This window comes from Mya arenaria, chromosome 1 (assembly GCF_026914265.1).
Source record: "Mya arenaria isolate MELC-2E11 chromosome 1, ASM2691426v1".
Classification (NCBI taxonomy): domain Eukaryota; kingdom Metazoa; phylum Mollusca; class Bivalvia; order Myida; family Myidae; genus Mya; species Mya arenaria.
In genome coordinates this window covers 25,305,871-25,333,553 of record NC_069122.1, presented here as the reverse complement: position 1 = coordinate 25,333,553, position 27,683 = coordinate 25,305,871, and the positions used below count along the sequence as shown (strand labels likewise).

The 27,683-nt window shown below is 35.3% G+C and overlaps 1 protein-coding gene across 4 annotated transcripts; it reads right to left on the bottom strand.

The window, feature by feature from the left end:
• Window positions 1-156: 156 nt before the first annotated feature.
• On the bottom strand, window positions 157-27,658 carry LOC128240426 (cytoplasmic 60S subunit biogenesis factor ZNF622-like). Of its 4 annotated transcripts, XM_052957071.1 has the most exons (11): window positions 27,553-27,582; window positions 22,161-22,213; window positions 21,911-22,003; window positions 21,099-21,186; window positions 18,350-18,511; window positions 12,531-12,609; window positions 8,181-8,372; window positions 5,726-5,888; window positions 4,579-4,694; window positions 3,838-3,972; window positions 157-687 (listed from the first exon to the last, which is right to left on the bottom strand). In XM_052957071.1, the coding sequence occupies exons 1-11, from the start codon at window positions 27,565-27,567 to the stop codon at window positions 560-562; spliced, it is 1,224 nt and encodes a 407-aa protein (XP_052813031.1). In that variant the 5' UTR covers window positions 27,568-27,582; the 3' UTR covers window positions 157-559. The 4 variants fall into 4 exon arrangements, with proteins under 4 accessions (XP_052813031.1, XP_052813043.1, XP_052813035.1 ...); XM_052957083.1 differs by lacking the exons at window positions 22,161-22,213; window positions 27,553-27,582 and adding an exon at window positions 27,631-27,658; XM_052957075.1 differs by lacking the exon at window positions 22,161-22,213 and having other exon boundaries at window positions 27,553-27,607.
• Between the last annotated feature and the right edge of the window lie 25 nt (window positions 27,659-27,683).

The window sequence follows — 27,683 nt, the reverse complement described above, 5'->3', positions numbered from 1 at the left end:
AGATGCATATGTTGGATTTTTCATGTGTGAAATCCCTTTCAATTTCAAAAAGAATATTTGCAAATTCTGCAAAAAAAAAAAAAAAAATCATACATCATCCTTAATTTTGGAGTCATTGGTTATTTATGATAAAACTGTTAATAGACAAACACAACATAACTTAATATTCTGTTTATTTCAACTAAATATCCTTTAACAATCTTGAAATGACTTTTTCAATCCGTTCAGTAGACGTTCACATTGCAGGACTTATTTTTATCTTAACTTAAGAATTGTAAAAGAGCATCAATCTACTGAGAATTTATGGCCTTCAATGCGTGGTGAATCTTCGAATGTTTAGTGTTGTACTTTGTACTTCTTTCAAATGCAGTTTCTGTCACTTTTAATTAATCACATGCTCAATGCTTTTAAATACTTATTAGATACAAATCACTTTGTTCACCATAATATAGTTATCAACCAACAAAAAAGTCTCTCAAATCAAATCTTAAATGTACAACCGTTAAAATGACTGAAACATGTTGATATTGAGGAATGCAAAAGTCACTGTCATATTCAATTAAAATCCAATTTGTGAGCGGAAATGTGGCTGGAATTTGTTAGCCTTCTGCCCTAGCTTCACCCGTGATAAGTTTTTAATTCTCTGTACTGCGGCAAGGTCCTTACATCTTCTTTCAGCAACTGAACCTGGAAGGAAACATAAGAACAATGATGTAAAATCTCCCTCTGCTGTCTGCTACATGCAACAAGATAGACCGATATGAGTATGTGCAACACATTGTGTGAACGAACTTGTATGTGTAGCTACGCATGCACGTAAAAGTTGTGATTGTGTACTTGTATGATCCATGATACTTACATATTTCCTTTTTCTTTTGCCTGTATACATGCCATTTGAAACTTGTATATTGTTCACATACTTTGATGATGTAGCGCACAACACTCAGTACATACATACACGTACCATTAGCACTTGGCAACCTCTCTATAATTTTGCAACAAATGACATGGCACTTATCCAATCTGAATGTACTAACAATGGCAAGAAAAACATAATGTTGACCAGCTCATTTAAAACAAGAGCTGTCACTAATAAACGAATGCCCCGGAAAAGTCATCCAGTTCAATGGATTATGTAATTATGAATATGCCACATTCAGGAAGAGCGTCTGCCCCCAATGTGGCTGATGTCGGGTGTTGAGGAGTAATGCAGTGACTCAGGTAGGGACTTGAGTATTGCACCCGACACATCATCTTTATCAGGGTTCCCACATTTTTCTGCAAGTAAAATTCCAGACTTTTTCCAGACTTTTTCAAATTTTATTTTTGCAAATTCCAGACTGTCTCCCAACTTTTTTTCACAGTTTTTGCAACGAAACATTTCAGAAAAATATTGTTAACATTTTAACATGCTAAAAGGCAACTGATTGGCCATTTTAAACAACTTGTTTAATAACATCAAATGCCATTTTAAAAGGGTTTTAATCTCTGAACAAAACCTTTCACTTTCAGACATTGATTAAACAACTTGATTAACCTTTAGCATGCTGAATACTATTGGCCTCTGGGATCAGGGTCTAGGCTATTTCAGTGTGTGTATAACACATGATAAATTACATCATATATGCTACGTCTGAAGGCAAAAATAGGCTTAAAATGAAAACTTAAATCAAAGATAACTTTTCATTTACAACACCATTTTAAATGAAACAAAGGGCAGTCTATGCAGCTTAAAGAGCCCCGCATTTGTTTTATTTCCGAAATTTGATGAGGTCATTAGTTTCATCAAACACTTCGACAAACCTGTTTCCAAAATAATGTTTTGACAGTGCTCCGTCAGACGGCCAAATTGTGAAAAGGTTTGTCGAAGTGTTTTAAGAAACCAAACTCGCAATCAAATTCTGGTAAAAGACCGAATGTGGGGCTCCGTAAGCGGCGTAGACTGCGCTATGTTTCATTTAAAATGGTAAAGAAATAGTGAAGTTATCTTTGTTTAAAGTCTTCATTCGGAGCAAAATATTGCCTTCCGACGTAGCATTCATGACGCAATTTATGATGTGGTATACACACACTGTATTTGCTACTTGGAAACTTTAAGGCTTACCTACTATCTGTGCATAGAACAGTGGAGACCCTGATCAGCCAGCATGGTTTGATGCCAGCTGATCTCCGTATACAATACCAACTGTTGTAACTGGTGAATTAATGCATGCTGAAGGTTAATATAATCAAATATCACATTAAAAGAGTTTTACTCTCTGAACAAAAACTTTAATTTTCTGAACAATTTTTAAAGCTACACTCTCACAGATATATATACCATTTTGATAACTTTTTTCTTTATTTTTTTCTTAGAAAGAGCTGATTCTTGTGTAAATATCTGCAAACCAACGATAAAGATTGCTGACAAAAGATCCGATCACAGATTTTCATATTTTCGTTGAAAATTTATGTTTTATGGCTAAAAAATTACATCTTACGGTTTAAGAAAAATGCATAAAATCGATTAGAATTATTAAAATCTGCTATCTAATTTTTTGTCAGCACTCTAATATAACTAGTTTTCATGGATTTTCGCCAAAATTGGCTTGTTCCAAGACAAACAAAAAAAGTTGTCGAAATATTCAATCTGTGAGAGGGCAGCAACATTTATTGAACAACTTGAACTCATAACATCCAATGTCATTTTACAAGAGTTTAACTCTCTTTAAAAAAATAACATTCTGAACAAAATTGTTTTATGATCCACTTGCATCAGTGAGCATGCAATTCAGCTATATCTGAACATCAATCTACATTAATTTATGTTCTTTTCTTTAACCATTTGGGTGGAAATGCAAAATAAACGACTTTTTTTTTGCACAAGTTTAAAACTTTTATTATGTCTACTGGCCAAAGAAAGGTGGTCTTCTCAATGTCTATAAATGCTTGCAATGTCAGTGTACACAAAAGTATTCACGATAGCTGTATTTAGTCCAATTTCTTGTTTAAAATAAGTTTTGAATGCAAACACAATGCGGTCACAGCTACTGTTCATGATCAATAAACGCTTACATGTAGAAACGGATACCTTCTTAGTCTCAATCATTCAGCTGCTCATATTGAGTCAGTTCAATAGAGAACAGTATCAGATGCAAGCGTCTAAATGTTCGAGACTAATAACTTTCACTAGTTTCGTACCCAAATCGGTTCGGACTTAGGTAATTTTCCCGGATTTTCCCCGATTTTAGCCAGATATCGCAAAATTCAAGACTTTTTCACTGCCGGGAACAGGCTTTTTGATATTCCCGACTTTTTCCCGTTAGCGTGGGAACCCTGCTTTATGTACCAAACACATGTGCAATTTAAAAATATCTCTGTGAATGACTAAATTATAGCTTGTACAAGGATACTCTATCAATGTGCATACCTGCAGCAATCCATAATGATTAAACTCAAAATGTCACTTAGACCTTTTGAGTTAGAGACGTGCGTTTTGCACATGACAAGTTGTCCATATGTACCAAATACAAGTAATTTTTAAATCCCTCCCTGCAGGACAAAGATACAGCCTGGACACAGAAAACCATTCAATAATGATGAACTTTTAAGTGTGGCCTCGACCTTTGAGGTAGGGATGTGGGTCCTGCATACGACACCTTGTCCATTTGTACCAAAAACATGTGCCTTGTAATTCTAAAATCCCTCCCTGTATGACAAAGTTACAGCCAGAAACGGAAAAAACGAACGGACAGACACACAAACAGACTGTACGGTTTTAATATGCCCAAATTTGAGCACATAAAAACCCATTTCTCTGTACAGTAAGTTTAAAAAAATTATACATAATATAATTACCTGTTGCTCCTGTCCATCCAAGGGCCTTATACTGGGCCAACATTCGAGGTAAAATAGACCTGCCACGCTCCACTGACCGGGGGTTGATGTTCTGTTTGTAGTAACGCTGCAGGGAGCGGTGACCTATGGTAGCACCTGAAAGTGGTTAAAATTTTCCATTGTTAATTGACATGCTTTGATATCAATATTTTCCTTTTAAAGTAGTTCTTTGGCACTTTTCAAAAATCAATACCAAAGTTGAAATCATTTAAAGTTTTACATAAGGCACTAGTTTTAATTGAGTTTATAAATGTTTTATGTTAGGATCAACTGCTCCACATAATGTTTTATACACAGCATGTAAAGACAGGGCTTTTTCTGCCCATTTTGGGAAAAAGACCCTAGACATTTTGGAAAAACTTGCGTTGTGAAATATGCCAAAATAGGGAAATTTTACAGTTAAAAGAACAAGCTTTCCAGTCTCCTGCGAATGAGGAAATTATCAAAAATTAGTTTCCTTTCCTTTTCAAAAGACGTGAAAAGGCAGAAATATCAATTTTAATAAATCATGACAGATAATATTTCATACTGATCTCTGAATGTGATGAAAATCAACGATTTCTGAATTCGATTCCCCCTAAAACTTATCACATAATTTATTATGATATTGCATGAACCAGTGCAAGTAAAAAGTCATTCATTTTTTTACTTTTTTTTACTTTTGATTTGGATTTTTTTCGGAATAGATATAATTCAGTGTACCTGAAGGCAGCACCAGCTCATAGCCGTCTGCAGCAAGGGCATCCGGTTCAATATCAACCTCCATTTCCTCTCCACCATCACTGCCAGCAACTTCCTCATGGTCAGGGTAGCTGCTCCTGTAGATTATAGAATGACACATAGTATATAACATGAGCACTGCAATACTACACAGTATTTTCAATATGTTGACCTTGTAACCTAATTTTGACCTGACATGACCTAAAATCAGCCTGGACCTAGATTTTATACACACACACATTCTGATCAAGTTTTGTGAAGATCTGGTAGCGTGATAGTAATGTGACTGCTAGAGTGAAAAGTTGATGGAGCTTAATTAATACTGAACACAGGCAATATTTGGGCCAAGTTATTTCAATATCCTTCAAACTGAGAAGTCTTTAGGCTCAAAATTTATTCTTTGAACAATGAAATCAAATGGTAAATGTGACCCTGAAACACATGTTTTGATATCATCTTGATAAAACAGATTTGAAAACACTTCCAGCAGTTAGTTTAGTTTAAACTTATCATTCAATATAATTATTATCTAGCTTGGTGATCACCAACCAACTTCCTGCTGTTGAAAAGGTACAGCCACTAGACTATTATTAGATTGTGATATTGTTTAAGACAGAAATTTGAATTAGGAAAATCCTTCAAGCCCGAAGTCTGCCTTGGTTTATAAAAATCTGGGTTTGAGGTAATAATAGATTAGGACTTGTGGAATATCATTCTATGACATCAGGTATTAAATAAAAACATTAATATTCAGGCTTCAGTAACAGTACATAGGTTAGAACTAACTGCTATAAGGAAACTCTCTTTTAGAATACAAATTTTGGTTCGTTAACATGCCCAGTGTAAAGCACTTATACATGGGAAACAACTCTCCAGGGTTTAAACCAGTACTAAGTACTCGAGTTTCGCAGTAGTACCCACTAATGCCGACAGCCAAGCAAGAGAGGTATTTGTACCATTTTTTAAATGTTTCCGGTAAGAATCATTTGAGGACTATATCCAGGACCTTCCGTAATCGAAGTGGACTCAGTACCCCTGAGCTATCGCAGCAGTAAAAGTAACAATGAAATTTGTTTACATACATATTCTCAGTGTAAGAGGAGCTTATAAAATGATAATCCTACACTACCTGTAATCATAGAAGTCTGCATACTCCAGGACAACATCTCCTTCATGAAGCAATTTACAGTGCCCTTTGTCCACCATGTGTTTCTGTGCTGCGTCCACAGAGCGGAATGCCTTTCCTTTCTCATTACACCACAGACACATGTAGCCAACTCCCACTTTCTGACCTGTGCAAAAACACGTATATATATGACATGTATTACTTTTATCATTTTCTGCAATTTGACTGCATTGTTTGTTGCTAAGTCAACAGAGTGGAATTCTTTTCTTGTGTAACCTACTCCAACTTTCTGATCTTTGGGAAATACTTTATTACATGTATAATTATCTATGTTGTTTTTTTTTAATTCAGCCAGCATGTGTTTCAGTGCAGCGCCAACATTGCAGAGTGCCTTTCCTTTCTTGTTAAACCACAGCCTCATGTAGCTGACTTGTAAAATTCAAGTTAATTCAATACAATTACAAATACTTGATATGAGTTTCATGTCATTCCAGAAAATTAATAAGTATTGACTCAAATAATGATATTCAACAATGCTTTACAGCTTATGTTATTATTGCAAAATAAACAACTAGAAATGTGTCCATAGGACACGGATGCCCCCACTTCGATTTTTTGTCACAGAAAATAAGCCATAATGATTATTCAGGATAATCTGAGGGCCCTAACTCCTAAATGATTAAAGCGATTTCCATGGCTATCGAACTTGATCAAGATATTATGGTCACAAACATGTGTTAAAAGTTTGGTGAGGATTGGACAAACAGTTTTCAAGAATTAGATCGGAAACAATCTTCGGGACATATTTTTCAAGTCTTTTTTTGCAAATAAAGGGCCGTAACTCCTAAATGACAAAAGCGATTTCCATGGCTATCGAACTTGATCAAGATATTATGGTCACAATCATGTATGTAAAGTTTGGTGAGGATTGGACACATACTTTTCAAGAATTAGATTGGAAACATATATTTTTGAAGTATTTTTGGCAAAAAAGGGCCGTAACTCCTAAATGACTAAAGCGATTTCCATGACTATCGAACTTGATCAAGATATTATGGTCACAAACATGTGTTTAAAGTTTGGTGAGGATTGGACAAACGGTTTTCAAGAATTAGATCGGAAACAATCTTCGGGAATTTTTGGCAAAAAAGGGCCGTAACTCCTAAATGACTAAAGCGATTTCCATGACTATCGAACTTGATCAAGATATTATGGTCACAAACATGTGTTTAAAGTTTGGTGAGGATTGGACAAACGGTTTTCAAGAATTAGATCGGAAACAATCTTCGGGACGTACGTACGTACGTACGTACGTACGGACAAGGGCAACCCTATATGCCGCCACTTTGTGGGGGCATAAAAACAAGCTATATGTATGTGTTTCTTCTGAGGACTATGGGCTTTAAACAAGAGCCATCACAGGATGCCATAAGGGCCCCAAATGACAGCGTACCTGACAGGGGGAGTAATTTGAAGGCATGTAAAACTATGCAAACATGGGTCAAACAGTTAAAATGTTGCTCTTGGATCATCAACGTTTTCTCTGATATATGTATATTATAGAATTAATTAATAATTCTTGTTTGCAATAAATTAACCATGAATGAACAGTTATCAAGCGGATTTGGTTAACAACAAACATGAATTTTTGAAAGTATGGCTAAAAAAAATATTGTTCTTGCACTGTGTACAGTTTTACATTTCTATCTGATATAGGCAAATTAGCAACACAAATAACATTTTTCTGAAACATCATAAATATCAAGGGATATTGGGACCAATGTATTACAGAGTTATGTTTCTTTGGAAGACGAGGCCAGTTCTGTTGTGTGTTTTTTTTTTTTTTTAAATTGTGCACAATTCACTATTGACATTAACCAATCTTTCACTTTTCATTCACATCTTTAAAGCTGCACTCTCACAGATTGAACATTTTGACAACTTTTTCATCTATCAATGCAGCTTTAAAAACAAAACAAAATATTTTTTATCATAATTATGCTTATAAAAATGGGACACAGAGTTAGAACACACAAGATCAAGTTGCCATCTATTGATACTTCAAATTCCATTCACTTCCATGTTATGGTTTATTGAAATGTGCACAGGTCAAACATAAATTACCTAAAGCAATATTTTAATTACAAATAACTTTTTCAATACATGGTCTACTTTAAATTGCATTTATATAATCAAGGGTGGCAATTCGGTAACAAGATCTGATTGACAGGAAAATGATTTGCTGGATTTTAATATGTTTACAAGGGCCATAAATCTGACAGTATGAAAGTATATATTTTGTTACTGTCAGCAAATTTATGAAGTTTGAAGTTGGTATCTTAAATGGTTTTAATGTTAAAAAAATAAAAATGGTGGACAAACAGACAGCTTGGGAAATTAGTATTGGGTTCCTACAATTTTTAACATTTAGCAAAATCATTTTTAAATTTCAATTTACCGAGGTATGTTACTAGCCCCTCTAGGTCTGATAAATACTCTGCGTCGGGTAGGAAGAAGCTGTGCTTCTCTGTCATGTGCTGCACATTTTCCTCAAGCCCCGAGCTACCATGGCAACAGAACAAGCACTGGTTCACCCCTAGACCTTCCTCATCACCAAAACTGCTCACTGACTCCATGTCACTGTCTGTCTCTGAAAGTTTAATATCATGTTTTCCAATTAAAAAATGCCTACAAAAGACTATGCAATTATGAAATTTAAGCGAAGGATTGCATCATTAAAAGACAAGCAAATCTAAAATATTCCACACTTGTAGAAGCAGTAAACAGCATAGTCTTCTATAGGCTAAGAAATGTTTTCATACCTTTCTGTAAAAAAAGGTTATATAGAAATTAACGTTACTTGTGTGTTAACATCTGTTGTGACCTGTGGTGACCCATGAAAGAACCCCTTTGAAATCATGTGATTCCTCACCCTGATTGCGCAAAGTGTTTGTTTAAATGTGATTTTTTATATACATTATATGTTACTATTTAAAGATTTTCGGAAAATTATGATTGAAAGTGACTTTGGACAAACACACGTTCAAAGTTCACGGCCAAGCTTCTTGCTACTTCTAAGCACCAATAATATAATATATACATATATATAATATATACATATATATAATATATAAATAAATAATTTATTGAAAACAAAAGAGCATATAATTATAATTATATGCTCTTTTGTTTTCAATAAATTATTTATTCACACTCACCATAGTTTAACGAGGGCGTTTGAAATTAAAATTAAGTGCGAATAAAGTGACACTAGCATCTGAAAACTTTCACAGTTGCAAAGCATAATTGTTCATGGATCAAAGTACGTTTTGAGTACTGATCTAGTGATTTGTAGATTACTGGTCGGGTTCTACTATTTTAACAAAACTGACTAGAATTATATTTATTACAAAGAAATAGCTTTCAGAAAATTGACAGCAACCTTGATTACTGTAATTATCGTTTTTTTTTAACACTTCGCATCGCACCGTATAGTGCTGTCTCGATGTGGTGGAACCCAGGGAAAATTAAAGAAATGAATGCAGTGGGCGTTATGCTTATATTGCGGGGTATAGTGAAAATTAGATTAAAAAGATAACATCTGCAAAAAGGAAAAATCGTGGGGATAAGGAAAAAATGCAAAGAACGCGTGGTTGGTAGTGTATATTTCGATGTCAAGAATAAAATGTAATTGTTTATTTTAGAACAGAAAGTTGTTCTACTTGATATGAGTTCAATGTTATTAAACTGACTTGTGAAATTCAAAACATGGATAGAAAGAGTGTGAGTGATTTGTGGATTTTTCAAGCAAAGCATGAAAATGATGGAAACACAAATTTGCAGTATTATTTGATTTTTTTTCAAACTTTGCTTACTCTCAAAAACTATATTCAATTTAAGAATAAGTTAACTAGTTGTCGTAAAGCTTGGAGAAAACATGAATACAGGAGTAGAGGTATACATTAACAAGAAACGCCGCAATGCGACGAAACCAGGTTTTTAATGATTGACTGAAGAACTTCAGCCTGTGTCTGTTTTTCTATTTTTAGTAACAGTGACCTTGACCCTAGGGACCCCAAACGCAATCCCATGAAAGGTATCTATAAACTCTTCATGTACACCCAGTTTAGTCAAGATATGTCATCCAAAACTAAAGTTACTTTGTTTCAATCGTTTTTCTATTTTGAGTAACAGTGACCTTGACCTTGAACCTAGGGACCCCAATCGCAATCCCATGAAAGGTACCCATAAACACTTTCTATAGACTAAGTTTGGTCAAGATATGTCAACCCTTACTAAAGTTATTCAGTTTCAACCGTTTTTCTATTTTTTGTAACAGTCACCTTGACCTTGACCCTAGGGACCCCAAACGCAATCCCATGAAAGGTATCTATAAACTCTTCCTGTACACCAAGTTTAGTCAAGATATGTCATCCCGAACTAAAGTTATTCAGTTTCAACCGTTTTTCTATTTTAAGTAACAGTGACCTTGACCTTGACCCTAGGGACCCCAAACACAATCCCATGAAAGGTATCCATAAACTCTTCCTATTGACCAAGTTTGGTCAAGATATGTCAACCCTTACTAAAGTAATTCAGTTTCAACCGTTTTTCTATTTTTAGTAACAGTGACCTTGACCTTGACCCTAGGGACCCCAAACGCAATCTCATGAAAGGTCTCCATAAACTCTTCCTATAGACCAAGTTTAGTCAAGATATGTCATCCCTAACTAAAGTTATTCAGTTTCAAGTTTTTCTATTTTTAGTAACAGTGACCTTGACCTTGACCTTAGGAACCCCAAACGCAATCCCATGAAAGGTACCTATAAACTCTTCCTATGGACCAAGTTTGGTCAAGATATGTCAACCCTTACTAAAGTTATTCAGTTTCATAGGTGAGTTTGACGCTGCCCGGCACTATGTGAAAACCTGGTTAAAAATCATACACAGTTATGTAGTAAACTTCCAAAAGAACTTTTGGACTGTCTTGAAATTAAATTAGGAAACACATTATCAAAATACTATAAACATTTTACTTAATTGAATGGGATTAACACGTTTAATCCTATTCTTATCTTCTTTTTCTTTCCCGTGTGTGAGCACACAGTGACTTGTCAAGTTTAAGTAAAAACTCTTATTATGTCAATATTCTTTATATTTTTTTAAAGATCAAATAAAGATAAAAGTACAAAACAACATAACAGATTTATTTTCTGTGTTATGTTAAATTGAATTGGTGTTGCATTTAAAAGGGGCGATACTGCTTTGTTCCATTCATTGGTACAATGACATGTAGCTCCCCTTGGTGTGTAAAAATTAAGCATTTTTTATGGTTTCAAGAAACAAGAGGCCCAAAAGGGCCTATGCTCTACTGGCATGGCTTTTGTGGTCATATCAATCCAGAGCATGTATGTATGGGTAAAAGGCAACAGACATATGGTTTATGTTTTGTGTTTGGCTTACCTGAAAACGTAGCACATTCTACATCTGAGCCCAGAAAGTATTGTAAGCAGATTAGTTCCATGAACTATTTTAATATGTGCCAAGTAAAAGTCATCTGACAAAAAAAAAAATGCTTTCAAAACTGTACTCATAGTAAAAATTTCTGTAGTTTTAAAAGTTAAAAAAGGTTGGTCAAAAGGTCCAAGTCAAGGGCAACATTGATCAATTTGAACAAACATTCACAATCAATTGTGCTGAGATGGATGCACGAACACACAAAAAGATTTTCAAACCTTTCCAGATTTATGTTTACCAAACCTGTGAACCCTGGGTGTGGCCAGTAATGACACCAGGTGCATAACTTAAACATTCACAACCAATTTTGTTAAGATGAATGCGCAAACTACAGAACTTAAAGCTAAAAAATGGCCTTTGGGCTTTCAACAAGAACAAGGCAGAGTAATTCACAAAATCAGCTGCAGAAGCAAAAAGCAAATTGTTTCTCAAAATCCTAGACTTGCAAATTGTCTCCCTTAACTCTAGACTTGAATTTACATGTACATGTAAACTTGGCTAAAAATAGAATTCGCTCATGCAGACCTGGCTAAAAATAGAGAGCATTTCTTTAAAACTTTCATGGCCCATAATCTAGGCATTCATGGGCGGATCTGGCTGGTTTTCGAAAGGAACCGAGCTCTAATGGATATCTAGATACTGTACAAGTTTCATTGAGATACAATAAAAACTGAAGACTGTATCGTGTTCACAACCAATTGTTTACACAATAGCATTTTTTGATACTATCAAGGGCCATAATCTAGGCATGCATGGGCGGATCTGGCTGGTTTTCGAAAGGAACCCATTTCTAATGGATATCTAGATACTGTACAAGTTTCATCGAGATACAATTAAAACTGAAGACTGTATCGTGTTCACAAGCAATTGTTTACAGACGCACGGACGCACGACCGCACGGATGCACATACTACGTACACATTACCATCGCATAAGCTCTTCTGGCCTTTGGCCAGTAGAGCTAAAAACTGGATTACAACTAGTGTGCAGATTACTTGTAAATATCAGAATTGAAATTCATTTTGGGGGCATTCATGCGATACTGAATGCCATGTTCAAAATAGCATTCCCATGCTAAAACATTATGCACATCAAGGGAATTGCCATTTTGAGCGGGGCATTGAAGTTCACATAAATGCACCCGAAATAACTTTCATTCCTTTAATGAGGCAACAATAGTATCAGTAACTTTTTATAAAATATAATTTATTTTTCTCTTCAACCTATTAAAATCTAATCTAACATTGTTCAACAGAAGGTAGAGAAACAGCAATAATGAGCGAAATATTACCAATATCCTCCCCCTCCTCCTCCTGTCCACCTGTTGCCATGGCAACATCAATATCACCATGACTTCCACTCTTGTTGACCTGGATCAGAGAAGAGGGACATATTGTTATGAAAAAGAACAAGAGTAGAAGGACATACCATTATAAAAGAACAAGAGAAGAAGGACATACTATTATAAAAGAACAAGAGAAGAAGGACATGTATACTATTATAAAGAACAAGAGTAGAAGGACATACCATTATAAAAGAACAAGAGTAGAAGGACATACTATTATAAAAGAACAAGAGAAGAAGGACATACTATTATAAAAGAACAAGAGTAGAAGGACATACTATTATAAAAGAACAAGAGAAGAAGGACATACTATTATAAAAGAGCAAGAGGAGAAAGACATACTATTATAAAAGAGCAAGAGTAGAAGGACATACTATTATAAGTATTAGAACAAGAGCAGAAGGATATACTATTATAAAAGAACAAGAGTAGAAGGACATACTATTATAATAGAACAAGAGCAGAAGGATATACTATTATAAAATAACAAGAGTAGAAGGACATACTATTATAAAAGAACAAGAGTAGAAGGACATACTATTATAAAAGAACAAGAGTAGAAGGACATACTATCATAAAAGAACAAGAGTAGAAGGACATACTATTATAAAAGAACAAGAGTAGAAGGACATACTATCATAAAAGAACAAGAGTAGAAGGACATACTATCATAAAAGAACAAGAGTAGAAGGACATACTATCATAAAAGAACAAGAGTAAAAGGACATACTATCATAAAAGAACAAGAGTAGAAGGACATACTATTATAAAAGAACAAGAGTAGAAGGACATACTATCATAAAAGAACAAGAGTAGAAGGACATACTATTATAAAAGAACAAGAGTAGAAGGACATACTATTATAAAAGAACAAGAGTAGAAGGACATACTATCATAAAAGAACAAGAGTAGAAGGACATACTATTATAAAAGAACAAGAGTAGAAGGACATACTATCATAAAAGAACAAGAGTAGAAGGACATACTATTATAAAAGAACAAGAGTAGAAGGACATACTATCATAAAAGAACAAGAGTAGAAGGACATACTATCATAAAAGAACAAGAGTAGAAGGACATACTATTATAATAGAACAAGAGCAGAAGGACATACTATCATAAAAGAACAAGAGTAGAAGGACATACTATCATAAAAGAACAAGAGCAGAAGGACATACTATTATAAAAGAACAAGAGTAGAAGGACATACTATTATAATAGAACAAGAGCAGAAGGACATACTATTATAAAAGAACAAGAGTAGAAGGACATACTATCATAAAAGAACAAGAGTAGAAGGACATACTATTATAAAAGAAGACAGAGAAAAGGGAATTAACATAATGGAAGAGAACAGAGTAGACAGACATACCATTATGAAAGAATACAGAGTAGAGGAACAAACCATTATGAAAGGAGAATAGAGTAGAGGGACATTATGAAAAAGGGACATAACATAATAAAAGGAACCAGAGTATAGGAACATACCATTATGAAAGAGAACAGAGTAGAGGGAACAGGGTAGAGGGACATACCATTATGAAAGAGAACAGAGTAGAGGGACATTATGAAAGAGAACAGAGTAGAGGGACATTATGAAAGAGAACAGAGTAGAGGAACATACCATTATGAAAGAATACAGAGTAGAGGAACATACCCTTATGAAAGAATAAAAAGTATAGGAACATACCATTATGAAAGAATACAGAATATAGGAACATAACCTTATGAAAGAATACAGAGTAGAGGGACATTATGAAAGAGAACAGAGTAAGGGGACAAACCATTATGAAAGAACCAAGAGTATAGGAACATACCCTTATGAAAGAGAACAGAGTAGAGGGACATACCATTATGAAAGAATACAGATTATAGGAACATACCATTATGAAAGAGAACAGAGTAGAGGGGCAAACCATTATGAAAGAGAACAGAGTAGAGGGACATAACATAATGAAGGAGAACTGAATAGAGGGATATATCATTATGAAAGAGAACAGAGTAGAGGGACATTATGAAAGAGAACAGAGTAGAGGGACATTACATAATGAAGAAGAACTGAATAGAGGGATATATCATCATGAAAGAGAACAGAGTATAGGAACATACCATTATAAAAGAGAACAGAGTATAGGAACATACCATTATAAAATAGAACAGAGTAGAGGGACATAACATAATGAAGGAGAACTGAATAGAGGGACATACCATTATAAAAGAGAACAGAGTAAAATAACATACCATAATGAAAATCAAAAATGGTCATCTACTGGTCTGGCCCAACCTCCAAGTCAAGTTTGAGAGCCATGGGTGCAGGCATTGTCCAGTTATCACTCGGACAACCTTTTAGCATTCAAGGTCACTGTGAACTCAACCTTTGATCCGATGACCCCTAAAATCTATACGGGTCATCTTCTGGTCAGGCCCAACCTCCAAGTCAAGTTTTAAGGCCATGGGTACAGGCATTGTCCAGTTTACACTCGGACAACCTTTTAGCATTCAAGGTAACTGTGACCTTGACCTGATGACCCCTCAAATCAATAGGGGTCATCTACTGGTCAGGAACAAATTCCAAGTAAAGTTTGATGACCATAGGTACAGGCATTGACCAGTTATCGCTCTATCAACCTTTTAGCATTCAAGGTCGCTGTGACCTTGACCTTTGACACCTAAAATCATCTACTGGTCAGCCCCAGCCTCCATGTTAAGATTACCATAGGTCTAGGCATTATTGAGTTATCACTCGGACAAGCTTTGACAATATTTTGCCGTTCAAGGTCACTTTGACCTGGACCTTTGACCCCTAAAATCAATAATGGTCATCTACTGGTTAAGCCCTACCTTCTTATCAAGTTTTATGACAATAGGTCCTGGAATTGTGGAGTAATCACTTGGACAAGCTTTGGTCTACCGACTGACCGACCGACATGTGCAAAGCAATATACCCCCTCTTCTTCGAAGGGGGGCATATTACCTCAATAACAAGAGGCCCAAAAGGGCCTATGCTCTACTGGCATGGCTCTTGTGGTCTTTTCAATTCAGAACATGTACGTATGAGTAATAGGCAACAAATATATAGTTGCATGAACTATTTTAATATGTGCCAAGTAAAGGTAATCTGAGTGTAAAAAAAATTTGCTTTCAAAACTGTACTCATGGTCAAAAATTTCATTTCTGTAGCTTTAAAAATAAAAAAGTTGGTCAAAAGCTCAAAGTCAAGGACATCCGAGGACAACATTGATGCTCGTTTGCAAAACTGTACACATGGTCAAAATTTCATTACTGTAGCTTTAAAAATTAAAAAAGTTAAAAGGAGTGGGGCCAGCTTTTGCCCAAGGGGCATAATTTCAAATGGTTTGCTAGATGGTCATCATATGATGCTCCACAACAAATATCAAAGGTATAAGCCTTGGTTTGAAAAAAGAAGATTTTGAAAACAGGGGTCGACACTAACCATTTTTCCAAGGGATCCCGAAGGGACACCAACATTTGAAATCAGGTGTCCCTTCCTGAAATTAGGAGTCCCTTCCACTTTTTAATTTTTTTATCATTGTTGAGCCTGTTTTAATATTTAATTCAACATAGTGTCTTTTACTTTTCAATTTGTAATTCAAGTATACACCCTATTATACATGTTTTAACAGCATGTAATGACATGTTAGTAGCACTGAATGTCAGACATGTGAACCTCTGGCAATGGCAGTGAGGTGTATTTGGGTCTCTATGTTGGTGAATTGGGTTCAAAAGCGGTAGAATGTCCCAGTCAAAAACAAAGATGAATACAATGTAAACAAAAACTTGATGTTGTTACTATTTTTAGATTTTTGGGAAATACGCAAAAAATACATCATGGTCCAGGGTCTTGTCATATGTCGTTGCCTTTCATTGAGAAACATTAGGAATATTACATCTGGCTTGTGAAAACTCAAGTCAATATTTAATAGAGCTGCTGATAAATCAACCAGACTGCCCAACAGGTGTCGTGCATACTGGAAGAGCAGACAACCAAAAATTGTGTATGTTAATTTTCGTGCCAAAAAGTCGTAAAATTTTATAAATTGATTCTAGATAATTAATTAAACTTTGCAAATTTTATTACTATTTTGTTTTGATCAAAGCATTAAAATAAATGTCTTTAAAATTAACAACTAATACTGATAAGTTGAATGCCAATTAACAAAGAATGCTGAATGTAGGTCTTTTGTGCCGTAAATGTTACTGTAACTACTCGAAGGTCTCACCATTAAGGTATCAAAGTCAGCAGTGTTGGCATCTTTTTTGGGCGGTTCTGACACATACGCATAACAATTCCACATAAGTAGTTTGCCGATAATAAATCTCTGTCACCTCTGACCTTGTTAATAATGTAAACAACAAAACGGAAGTGTTAACCCGCATGCGCCCTGTGACATGACCAGTTTATTTATAGATTCATGACGTAACTATAGTAAAAAAGTCAGCTATACTTTTGCTTTGGTGGGTGCGATAATAATAATATAATATCATTTTGTCATGCCCTGTCAGGGAATTTAGGGGGACCCGAATATAGATAATAAATTAATGAAATGCTAGTTATTTATTGATATTTAGCGTTTATTGGTCAGAAATTTAAGTGTTGCGACGGAATACCGCACTTCGAAGTTTAAGTGTCCCTCCCGAAAAATTGGTGTCCTCGGGATCTTGTGATCCCCGGGGCAGTGCCAGTTTTGAACCATGGTAGTGGACCACTAAAATAAGCTTTGTTCAAAATAGCAAGGATCTGCATAGCTGTTTCAGACAAAACGGTTTTTAACATTTCCCAATTTAGGTATACCAAACCTGTGAACCCGGTGGTGTGGCCAGTAATGACCCCAGGGGCATTTGAACAAACATTCACAAGCAATTGTGACTTTACATGTAAACTTGGCTAAAAATAGACTTCACTCATGTAGACTTGGCTAAAAATCAACTTAGCTAAAAATGCCATTTTTAATACCTTCAAGACCCATAATCTAGGCATGCATGGGCGGATCTGGCTGGTTTTCAGTAGAAACCGAGCTTTAATGGATATCTAAATACTGTACAAGTTTTATCGAGATACAATCAAAACTGAAGACTGTAGTGTTCACAAGCAATTGTTTACAGACGCACATATTTTTTTATACTTTTAAGGTCCAAAATCTAGGTATGCATGGGCAGATCTGGCTGGTTTTCGAAAGAAACCAAGCTCTAATGAATATCTAAAAACTGTACAAGTTTCATCGAGATACAATAAAAACTGAAGACTGTATCGTGTTCACAAGCAATTGTTTACAGACGCACTGATTTTTTTTACTACCAAGGCCCATAATCTAGGCATGCATGGGCGGATCTGGCTGGTTTTCAAAAGGAACCGAGCTCTAATGAATATCTAGTTACTGTACAAGTTTCATCGAGATACAATCAAAACTGAAGACTGTATCGTGTTCACAAGCAATTGTTTACAGAAGCACTAAAAAATTTTACTTTCAAGGCCCATAATCTAGGCATGCATGGGCCGTTTTCGAAAGGAACTGAGCTCTTATGAATATCAAAATACTGTACAAGTGTCATCGAGATACAATCAAAACTGAAGACTGTATTGTGTAACAAGAAATTGTTTACAGACGCAAGGACGCACATACTACGTATACATTACCATCGCATAAGCTCTTCTGGCCTTTGGCCAGTAGAGCTTAAAATTAAAGTTGATGTAAAATGACTTCATGTCATGTGCAATGTCTTTTTATGTCAATTAGAGCAAATACCTCATTGTTCTTCAGTGCATATTTCTTGGTGTTCAATCTTTTAGGTTTGGCAGCAATTTCCTTGTGTTTCCTAGAGTTGAGATGATTATCGAGGGCATTCTGTGAGCGAAACTGTTTACTACACACGTCACAAACCAACGTCTCTCCACCCGACTCCTCTGCCTATACAAACAGATATAGTTATACAGTAAAACTGCGGTCGTTCGAACAGGCGGTTGTTCGAGAACCGGCGGTCCCTCGAGGTCGGAGCTTGGTCCCAAACATTTTTCCTTCTATTTTCATATAAAATATACGGACGCTGCATCAAAACTGAAATAAGTTGAGGAGTCGAGCACAATAACCAGTCCCAAATACACGAATCATGCGCAAAAACCTTATGGCTCCCTGAGGTCATAATTTCACACTTTTTCCCGAACGCATGTTCCAAAATGAATAAACAATTGCTAGGTGTTAAATTATTAGCAAGTTGTAAAAATTGCAATGACAGTTGTAAAGAAATTTCATTAGGTGTGAAAAAACATTTATCACTGTGTACGCATGACCGCTATTAGTGTTTAAGGGCATAAATTTGTGAAGATAATTATGAGTTTGAACAGTTTCGTGGGACAGACAAGATGCGCAAATCATTAATCCTTGATTTTGCGAAACTGTTTAGCAAATTTGCATTTTGTAAAAATAAACATAACCGTTTATTCATTTATTAATGTTTTTTTTTTTGCATTTAGTATACGACAGCCTTTGTTCATATAAGCAATTTTTACAACACAACACATAATCAGTGTCGTAGTAAACAGTCGGTTTGACAACTTCAAACTTAAAATACACTGAAAGATATTTCATAACTGACTGGAAAATTGAAACTCGGGTCGTTCGAAACATCGGTTCTCTCGAGGTTTCAGTTCAGACCCCGGCGTCCTCGAGCGATTGCAGTTTTACTGTATGTGTAAACTGTGTGCGAAACAATGCAAAATACATTCAAATATCTCAGGGTCTTTAAAAGTTTATCCTATTATTGCTCAACTGTCAACAATTGTATAAACTGTGAAGGACATGTTATGAACATTTTCATTAATGCATTAGAATGTACATATGAGCAATCTTGAGACACAACTTCATTAGGTCTCTTCTCAATGTTATCTTGAAAGATAAATTTATTTGAACTTGACAACATATTCTTGTTACTGTTGTACAAGAGTCCTTGCCGCTCACAGTTGGCATCGACAATTTCATAGGTGCCGTTTCAATACCTCAGTGAAATAAAAGTTTTGAGACGGCTATGAATTATGCAATGAGGTCAAAACATTGTAATTTGGGAAAACTAGACTAAAACCGCTTTATTCAATACACTTAAGGCTCTCTGTCTGAAATTCTGCGTACTGACAGAGGCCTTACCTGTGTCTGTTGGGAATGCAGGGCTCTCTGTCTGAAATTCTGCGTACTGACAGAGGCCTTACCTGTGTCTGTTGGGAATGCAGGGCTCTCTGTCTGAAATTCTGCGTACTGACAGAGGCCTTACCTGTGTCTGTTGGGAATGCAGGGCTCTCTGTCTGAAATTCTGCGTACTGACAGAGGCCTTACCTGTGTCTGTTAGGAATGCAGGGCTCTCTGTCTTAAGTTCTCTGCACTGACAGGGGACTTACCTGTGTCTATTGGGAATGTAAGGCTCTCTGTCTGAAGTTCTCTGCACTGACAGGGGACTTAACTGTGTCTGTTGGGAATGTAAGGCTCTCTGTCTGAAGTTCTCTGCACTGACAGGGGACTTAACTGTGTCTGTTGGGAATGTAAGGCTCTCTGTCTGAAGTTCTCTGCACTGACAGGGGACTTAACAGTGTCTGTTGGGAATGTAAGGCTCTCTGTCTGAAGTTCTCTGCACTGACAGGGGACTTAACTGTGTCTATTGGGAATGTAAGGCTCTCTGTCTGAAGTTCTCTGCACTGACAGGGGACTTAACTGTGTCTGTTGGGAATGTAAGGCTCTCTGTCTGAAGTTCTCTGCACTGACAGGGGACTTAACTGTGTCTGTTGGGAATGTAAGGCTCTCTGTCTGAAGTTCTTTGCACTGAGAGGGGACTTAACTGTGTCTGTTGGGAATGTAAGGCTCTCTGTCTGAAGTTCTCTGCACTGAGAGGGGACTTAACAGTGTTTGTTGGGAATGTAAGGCTCTCTGTCTGAAGTTCTCTGCACTGACAGGGGACTTAACTGTGTCTGTTGGGAATGTAAGGCTCTCTGTCTGAAGTTCTCTGCACTGACAGGGGACTTAACTGTGTCTGTTGGGAATGTAAGGCTCTCTGTCTGAAGTTCTCTGCACTGACAGGGGACTTAACTGTGTCTGTTGGGAATGTAAGGCTCTCTGTCTGAAGTTCTCTGCACTGACAGGGGACTTAACTGTGTCTGTTGGGAATGTAAGGCTCTCTGTCTGAAGTTCTTTGCACTGAGAGGGGACTTAACTGTGTTTGTTGGGAATGTAAGGCTCTCTGTCTGAAGTTCTCTGCACTGAGAGGGGACTTAACGGTGTCTGTTGGGAATGTAAGGCTCTCTGTCTGAAGTTCTCTGCACTGACAGGGGACTTAACTGTGTCTGTTGGGAATGTAAGGCGCTCTGTTCTTTGCACTGAGAGGGGACTTAACTGTGTTTGTTGGGAATGTAAGGCTCTCTGTCTGAAGTTCTTTGCACTGAGAGGGGACTTAACTGTGTCTGTTGGGAATGTAAGGCTCTCTGTCTGAAGTTCTCTGCACTGACAGGGGACTTACCTGTGTCTGTTGGGCATTCAAGGCTCTCTGTCGGAAGTTCTCTGCGCTGACAGGTGGCAGCTCTGCAACCTTCCTCTTCAGATTGTACCTGGAAAACAATTGTTACATTAGGTTAAAAAATAAAGATAAGATCCTAATGATATTTTCCTTCCCTTTGGCTTTTATTTATTTCACTGATAACTACTTTTTGATTGGGAATTTTAATTCAACATTTGCGATATTTTTTTTTTATTCCATTTGCATTTGAAACATTGCTGAAATAGAATAAACCTGATTGCCCAAAATTTATGATGTAATATACCAGCACCCCCCACCCTTTCAAAAAAGGGGTCCATAGGTCAAGATTGTTTTTATTTTTAGGTAAGGTTTTATGTCACTGATATATTAATTTATTACTGTCTCACTTAAAAGTGGTGCAATTTGGTCTTGATAAAAGATATCAGGGAGCTCTATAAAAAATGCTCATTCCAGAATCAAGGAACTACTAAAATGATATCTCTTTAAAAACAATAAATTTGTGCTCCTTTCAACATCAAGAAACTACATAAAAGATGTACCCAGAAAGGAGAAAAATTAACAGTCAGAAAGAAATGTCTGACAACAATAAAAAAAAGGTCTGGTAGAAAAAAAGGGTAGGTCGGGAAACCCGAAATAAATATTCAAACTTTTATTTTAAAAAGTTTGTTACCGGAAAAAAAATCCAAAGATTTTAACTCAGAAATTTAGGAAAAATGTGTTTCCAAGGTTAAGACGTCTAAAAATGGTCTTATGCTATATAAATGGTTAAAAAAAATCAGAAAAGTTGTGCATACCTGTGCCAGTCAGTTTTGTAGTGGGTTCTCTGTGTTTCACCATCAGTGAATACCACTCTACATGCTATACAGGTGTACACCGACATGGCTCTACTGAAATGTTTAATAATGATGCATTGTTCATAAAAATTTTGTAATACAGTCAGACTATCATTGCTGTTGAACCATCTGATTCAAGTTATTAAAGCAACAACTATAGGTTTCTAGTAAAGTATCAAGAAATAGTACACTTTATGTCTGAAAATCTCACCTCAAAGCTATGGTGCCAATTATAGATGGAGATTTCCTACTTGGGCGAATAGACTGTAAGCATAGCGCTATTTGAGAGTATACTGTAACTTAAGAGTGATACTAAACCTAAGCGATAACCTGATGGGCGGGAAAAAATTAACCCTGACTTCAGCAAGTCTATGTGTTTTTTAGTTAATTTTAGATGCAGCTTTTCTATGCAGTGACCTAAATCAAAATAGCTCTATCCGCCATCAACCAGATTCTAGACACAGTGTGGCGTTCTATGCCATGGTACCTTTGCAATTGCATTAGAACGCCATGGTACCTTTGCAATTGCATTTGATTGTGTATTTTTCGATTGAAAACAGAATTATCAGTGCTTCAGCCAGGATTGTTTTTGGTAGAGTGTGGGAAAGGGTCACCTACAACAGAGGCGGTTATGGGAGATCTCCCTCTCTCCTTACAAAAATCTATACTTTCCACCATTCAAACTACAAGTTTTCCAAACTCATGAAAGATATATATTACACCAGCATAACCAAACACAGGGAAGCAATGCTTGACAGAGGTTACACAAAAACTTACTAACAATTTTGTCATACAAGAACCAGTCACCCAGGTAGGCTCAGTCAATAAGACCACCCTGCTAGTGGGCTGTCAGACTTTTCAACCCCAAGACTTTTCAACCCCTTTGTCATTTGGGAAATCAAAGACTTTTTAACCCCTTTGTCATTTCAACCCCTAAAAGACTTCTCAACCTAAATGGAAGACATTCCAACCCCTTGATTTATCATCTTTTGAAAAGAAAATGAATTAAAACTTAAAGCATAAATAACTTTTTCTACTGTAATTTGTTTTCAAAATGGAGAATATATTAAGAATTATTTCTAATAAAATACAGTTGAATAAAAGTGATGAATAATACATAACAAATATACAATATATACAGTACACAGTGTGGATCATATATGAGTATCAGTAAAAACCACTGAAATTGAATAAATGATGAATATACAAAACTGAAACACATTATTATATACCAAAACTTTTTTACAAATATACAATATATAAACAGAAGTATTTAAATGTATTCTTTAATTAATGTGTCATTTCTTTAATTAAGGTACCAATTTTATAAACATTATAACAAGAGCTGTCACAGAGACAGCCCGCTCGACTGTTCCGCCGCTTTTCAATGTAAGGATTGAAACGTTTTGGCAAAACATGCATGGATCACTGTTAGATTAGATTTCAATGCAATACATGGTGTGCTGAGATATTAACATAAATGTGGTTACATGCAAAATTTTAAGGAGAATTTCTAAGTCTAATAATAAACTTTATTTATTAAAGGGCCATTATTTGCAAAATACAATTATCTAACTTGGTTATTCAATTAAGTTGGGTGGTTGAATACCATTGTATAAAGTCTCAATGCAATACATCAAATAGTTGCTGAGATATTATCCTATGTGTGCTAACATGCAAGACCTTAACCAGAATTTCTAAGTCGCATAATAAAGGGGCAAAAATCATATATTATAACAGATAGATTTATCTTACTTGATTAAATAAGAAGGTTAAATAGATGGGAGCCTGTGTGTAAAGTTTCAATGCAATACATGATGTATTCGCTGAGGTATTGACTTAAAAGTGGTAACATGCAAAACCGTTACCAGAATTTCTATGTCGAATAAAAAAGGGGCCATTATTTGAATTTAATGCAAACTGGAGTTATCTTACTTGGTTATTTAAGTAGATTGGATGGTTGAGTACCATTGTATAAAGTCTCAATGCAATCCATCAAGTAATTGCTGAGATATTAACCTATGTGTGCTTACATGCAAAACCTTAACCAGAATGTCTAAGTCAAATAATAAAGGCCCATAATTTGCATTATATTCAAAAAAGTGTTATCTGGGAATACATATCTAATGTTTCAATGCAATACATGATATATTTGCTGAGATATTGACTTAAATGTGGTTACATGCAAAATCTTAACCAGAATTTCTAAGTCGAATAATAAAGGGCAATTATTTTGCATTAAATGCAAACTAGAGTTATCTAACTTGGTTAATTAAGTAGGTTGGGTGGTTTACTACCATTGTATAAAGTCACAATGCAATACCTCAAGTAGTTGCTGAGATATTAACCTATGTGTGCTTACACGCAAAACCTTAACCAGAATTTCTAAGTCAAATAATAAAGGGCAATTATTTGCATTAAATGCAAACAAGAGTTATCTAATTTAGTTAATTTAGTAGGTTGGATGGTTGAGTACCATTGTATCAAGTATCAATGAAATACCTCAAGTAGTTGCTGAGATATTAACCTATCTGTGCTTTCACGCAAAACCTTAACCAGAATTTCTAAGTCCAATAAAAAAGGCCTATTATTTGCATTATATTCAAATAATTGTTATCTAACTTCATTAATTTAGTATCTTAATAGTTGGGAATACATATCCAAAGTTTCAATGCAATAACTGATGTATTTACTGAGATAATGACTTAAAGGTGCTTACATGCAAAACCTTAACCAAGGTGTGACGCCAACGCCGACACAACCGCCGACGCCAGGGTGAGTAGTATAGCTCTCCTTATTCTTCGAATAGTCGAGCTAAAAATAGTTAATACAAGAGCTGTCGTAAGACAGAGCGCTCGACTACACCCCTTTGACTTAGAAGTGAATACAGTAATGATGTAATATTACCAAGTTTGGTCTCTTTTAATGTCAAACCTAACTAAAATTATTCGATACAGAAGGTGACTTTGATGCTGCCCTCCCACCAGCCCGCCAAAACAATGATGCAAGTCATTCAAATAACTTGATTTCCCATTATGAAAATGTGGTTAAGAATATATACAAATATGCCTTTCAAAATAAATAAAAATAAAAAAATATAAAAAAAAAATTCAAGGGCCATAATTTGTATTTAGGGTAAAATGGAGTTATGTTTCTTGTTGTATGATGGTCGTAAATAATTTTGAATTTTATTAAGTGCATTGAATGAACGGTATAGAGGTTTTTTTTTAAAATCCCAACTTGCCCTTAACTTTTACTTGCCTAAAACTTTAACCTAAGTCAATCAGGGGCCATAACTTCTATTAAGGATATGGAGTTATGTAACCTCATTGGGTAACGGTCCTGAACAATTGTGTGAAGTATTAAGTCAATTGAATGAAGGGTAATGTATAGAAGTAATTAATAAATATCCCAACCTGCCCTAAAACTTTAACCTAAGTTCCATAGTCAATCAGGGGCCATACTTTGTATAAAAGATAATATGGAGTAATCTAACCTCATTATGTGATGGCCCTGAACAACTGTGTGAAGTATTAAGTCAATTGAATGAAGGGTATTGGACTTATAAGTGAAAATCCCAACTTGCCCTAAAACTTGGACCGGACGCCGACGCCAGGGCGAGTAGTATAGCCCACCTATTCTTCGAATAGTCAAGCTAAAAATTTATTTCATGTTTATTTCATTCCAACATTATAACATTCCAACAATAGCATTCACACATCCATTAATGGGCAACACGCGTGACACATTTCATAAATTCCTTAAGAGATTTAGGAGCTTCACAACACCTTTAATTCGGTTTAAGAGTAAATTGAAAAGGACAACTTTACAGATGAAAAAATTTGGTTGTAAAGACCCTAATGGGCATCATTTCAAACTATAATCAGCTTGATAATTTCTGTGTATCATTCCAGGACAAATTAACAAAATTACCATCAAATTTAATTTTAACTAAATATCCTTCCCTGATCTCAGAATTATTGATAAAAACGACATCACCCATTTCGTCATTTATTTTTCATTTTTTTAGTAATAATTTGGTATCAGAGTAACAATCTTCTTGACATATATATTCGTTTCCAGAAATAATACATTATTGATCACAACATCAACTGTACTAACTAAAGTATTTGTTTTTGAGAAATTTACATTCAATTGGTCTATTCTTTCTTTGATGAACTTGTTGTTCCAATTATTTTATATGGCTAAGAGGTATGGGGGATTTGCAACTCAAATGATGTTGACAAGTAAATATTTGTTTGTTTTCGTAAATTTTTTAACTGACGTAGTTACACATTTCGTTCATCAAGGACATAATTATTTTACATATTATTTTATGAAAAAGAAATTTACTTAAAGGTGTAAACTGGTCACTTTAAAAACATTAATAAATTGAAATTTCATGGGAATTTTCAGTTAGTTGGCTGATATTTGGGAGGTGTCATATCAAAATGAGCATTCATATACAAGTATTTAGTAAAGTATGAAGACGATAGGGAGAATAAAGTTTAATAACTTTATAAATCATTTTCTGTTAATGTTATGATATTCTAGATGGTCCATAATGTCCCCAGATATGGTCTGTAATTTCCCAAAATATGGTCCGTTATGTCTGGTCCTAGTACAAATAATTGTACATTTACGGATTTTTTTTATGATTTTTGATATGGCAAATCCTTCACATACATATTGTTTAGTATCAAAAGTGGGTAGTTATTCCGATCAGGATTCCGGGTTAAAGCATTTAGCATCTAAATAATATCATAAAAACAAGAAATATTACCAGATTACGTTATTTTATATCAGTTCCATACATAAAAATGTCATTTCCTACGAATAATAATGAGTTTGACACGTTTTTTTTCATTTCTTGCTGTCAAAACATAACGATATATACATGAAGGGCACCTGCAAGGCTTCAGGGCACAGTTTTAAAACAATCGGAACATTTCGGCCATGGCCGAGTTGTTACGTTTGTATTTACGAGGTCTATCTCGAAGCTTGTCGGAGGTGGCCGAGTTATTATGATTGGGTCAAGTTGTTCCGCTTGGCATTATTGTTGTCAGTGTCAGTCAACTTTTGTTTTATTGGAAAGGTAAATAATGTGTTTTAATGCATTAAATGATTGTTTTGTGCAAAATAACTTCTCACTTACATGGTAAAGTATGTATATACCCGGTATACCTTAAAACCATAAATAACTTAGCTTAATACAATTTCAATATTTTTCAAAAGACCCCTGTTTTTTGCACAAACCCGTTTAGACGTTAGGGATTGGAAGAATCCCGTAAAACATGTGTATTATTTTAGACTATGTCTGGTCTGTAATGTCCATGGTCTGTAATTCCAACCAGCTGTCCAGTGAGCTCAGTCTCATAGAGCTAAAGAAGTCATTGCTTAGTAAAGCACTTCCGTTAAGAGAACTCGCACAACATGTCAAATAACGTGTAAGTATTGTTTACTGTTGAACGTACAGTACAATAATATACATGTAATTGTACGAATTTGTTAGAAGTGTAAGTGAATTAAACAGATACACATCTTGTCAGCATGAACAAGAATCATTAACTGACTAATTTCTTCAATATCTTTATATAGAATACCATTTCTGGACACATAACTCAATAATTACGAAAAGGGTCAATTAATTTGTGACATTACTCAGTTACTTTAATACTTACTTCCACGTTTCTTAGACGCTCATTGAATGAACCGGAATTGCGTAATAACCAAG

Bases quoted from the DNA above. Each gene is read 5' to 3' on its own strand.
- LOC128240426 (XM_052957071.1), bottom strand. The intron at 22,004-22,160 runs GTGAGATTTTCA...TAAACATTTCAG, and splicing joins ATTGGCACCATAGCTTTGAG to TAGAGCCATGTCGGTGTACA. The intron at 688-3,837 runs GTAATTATATTA...GTTTCCTTCCAG, and splicing joins TGGATGGACAGGAGCAACAG to GTTCAGTTGCTGAAAGAAGA.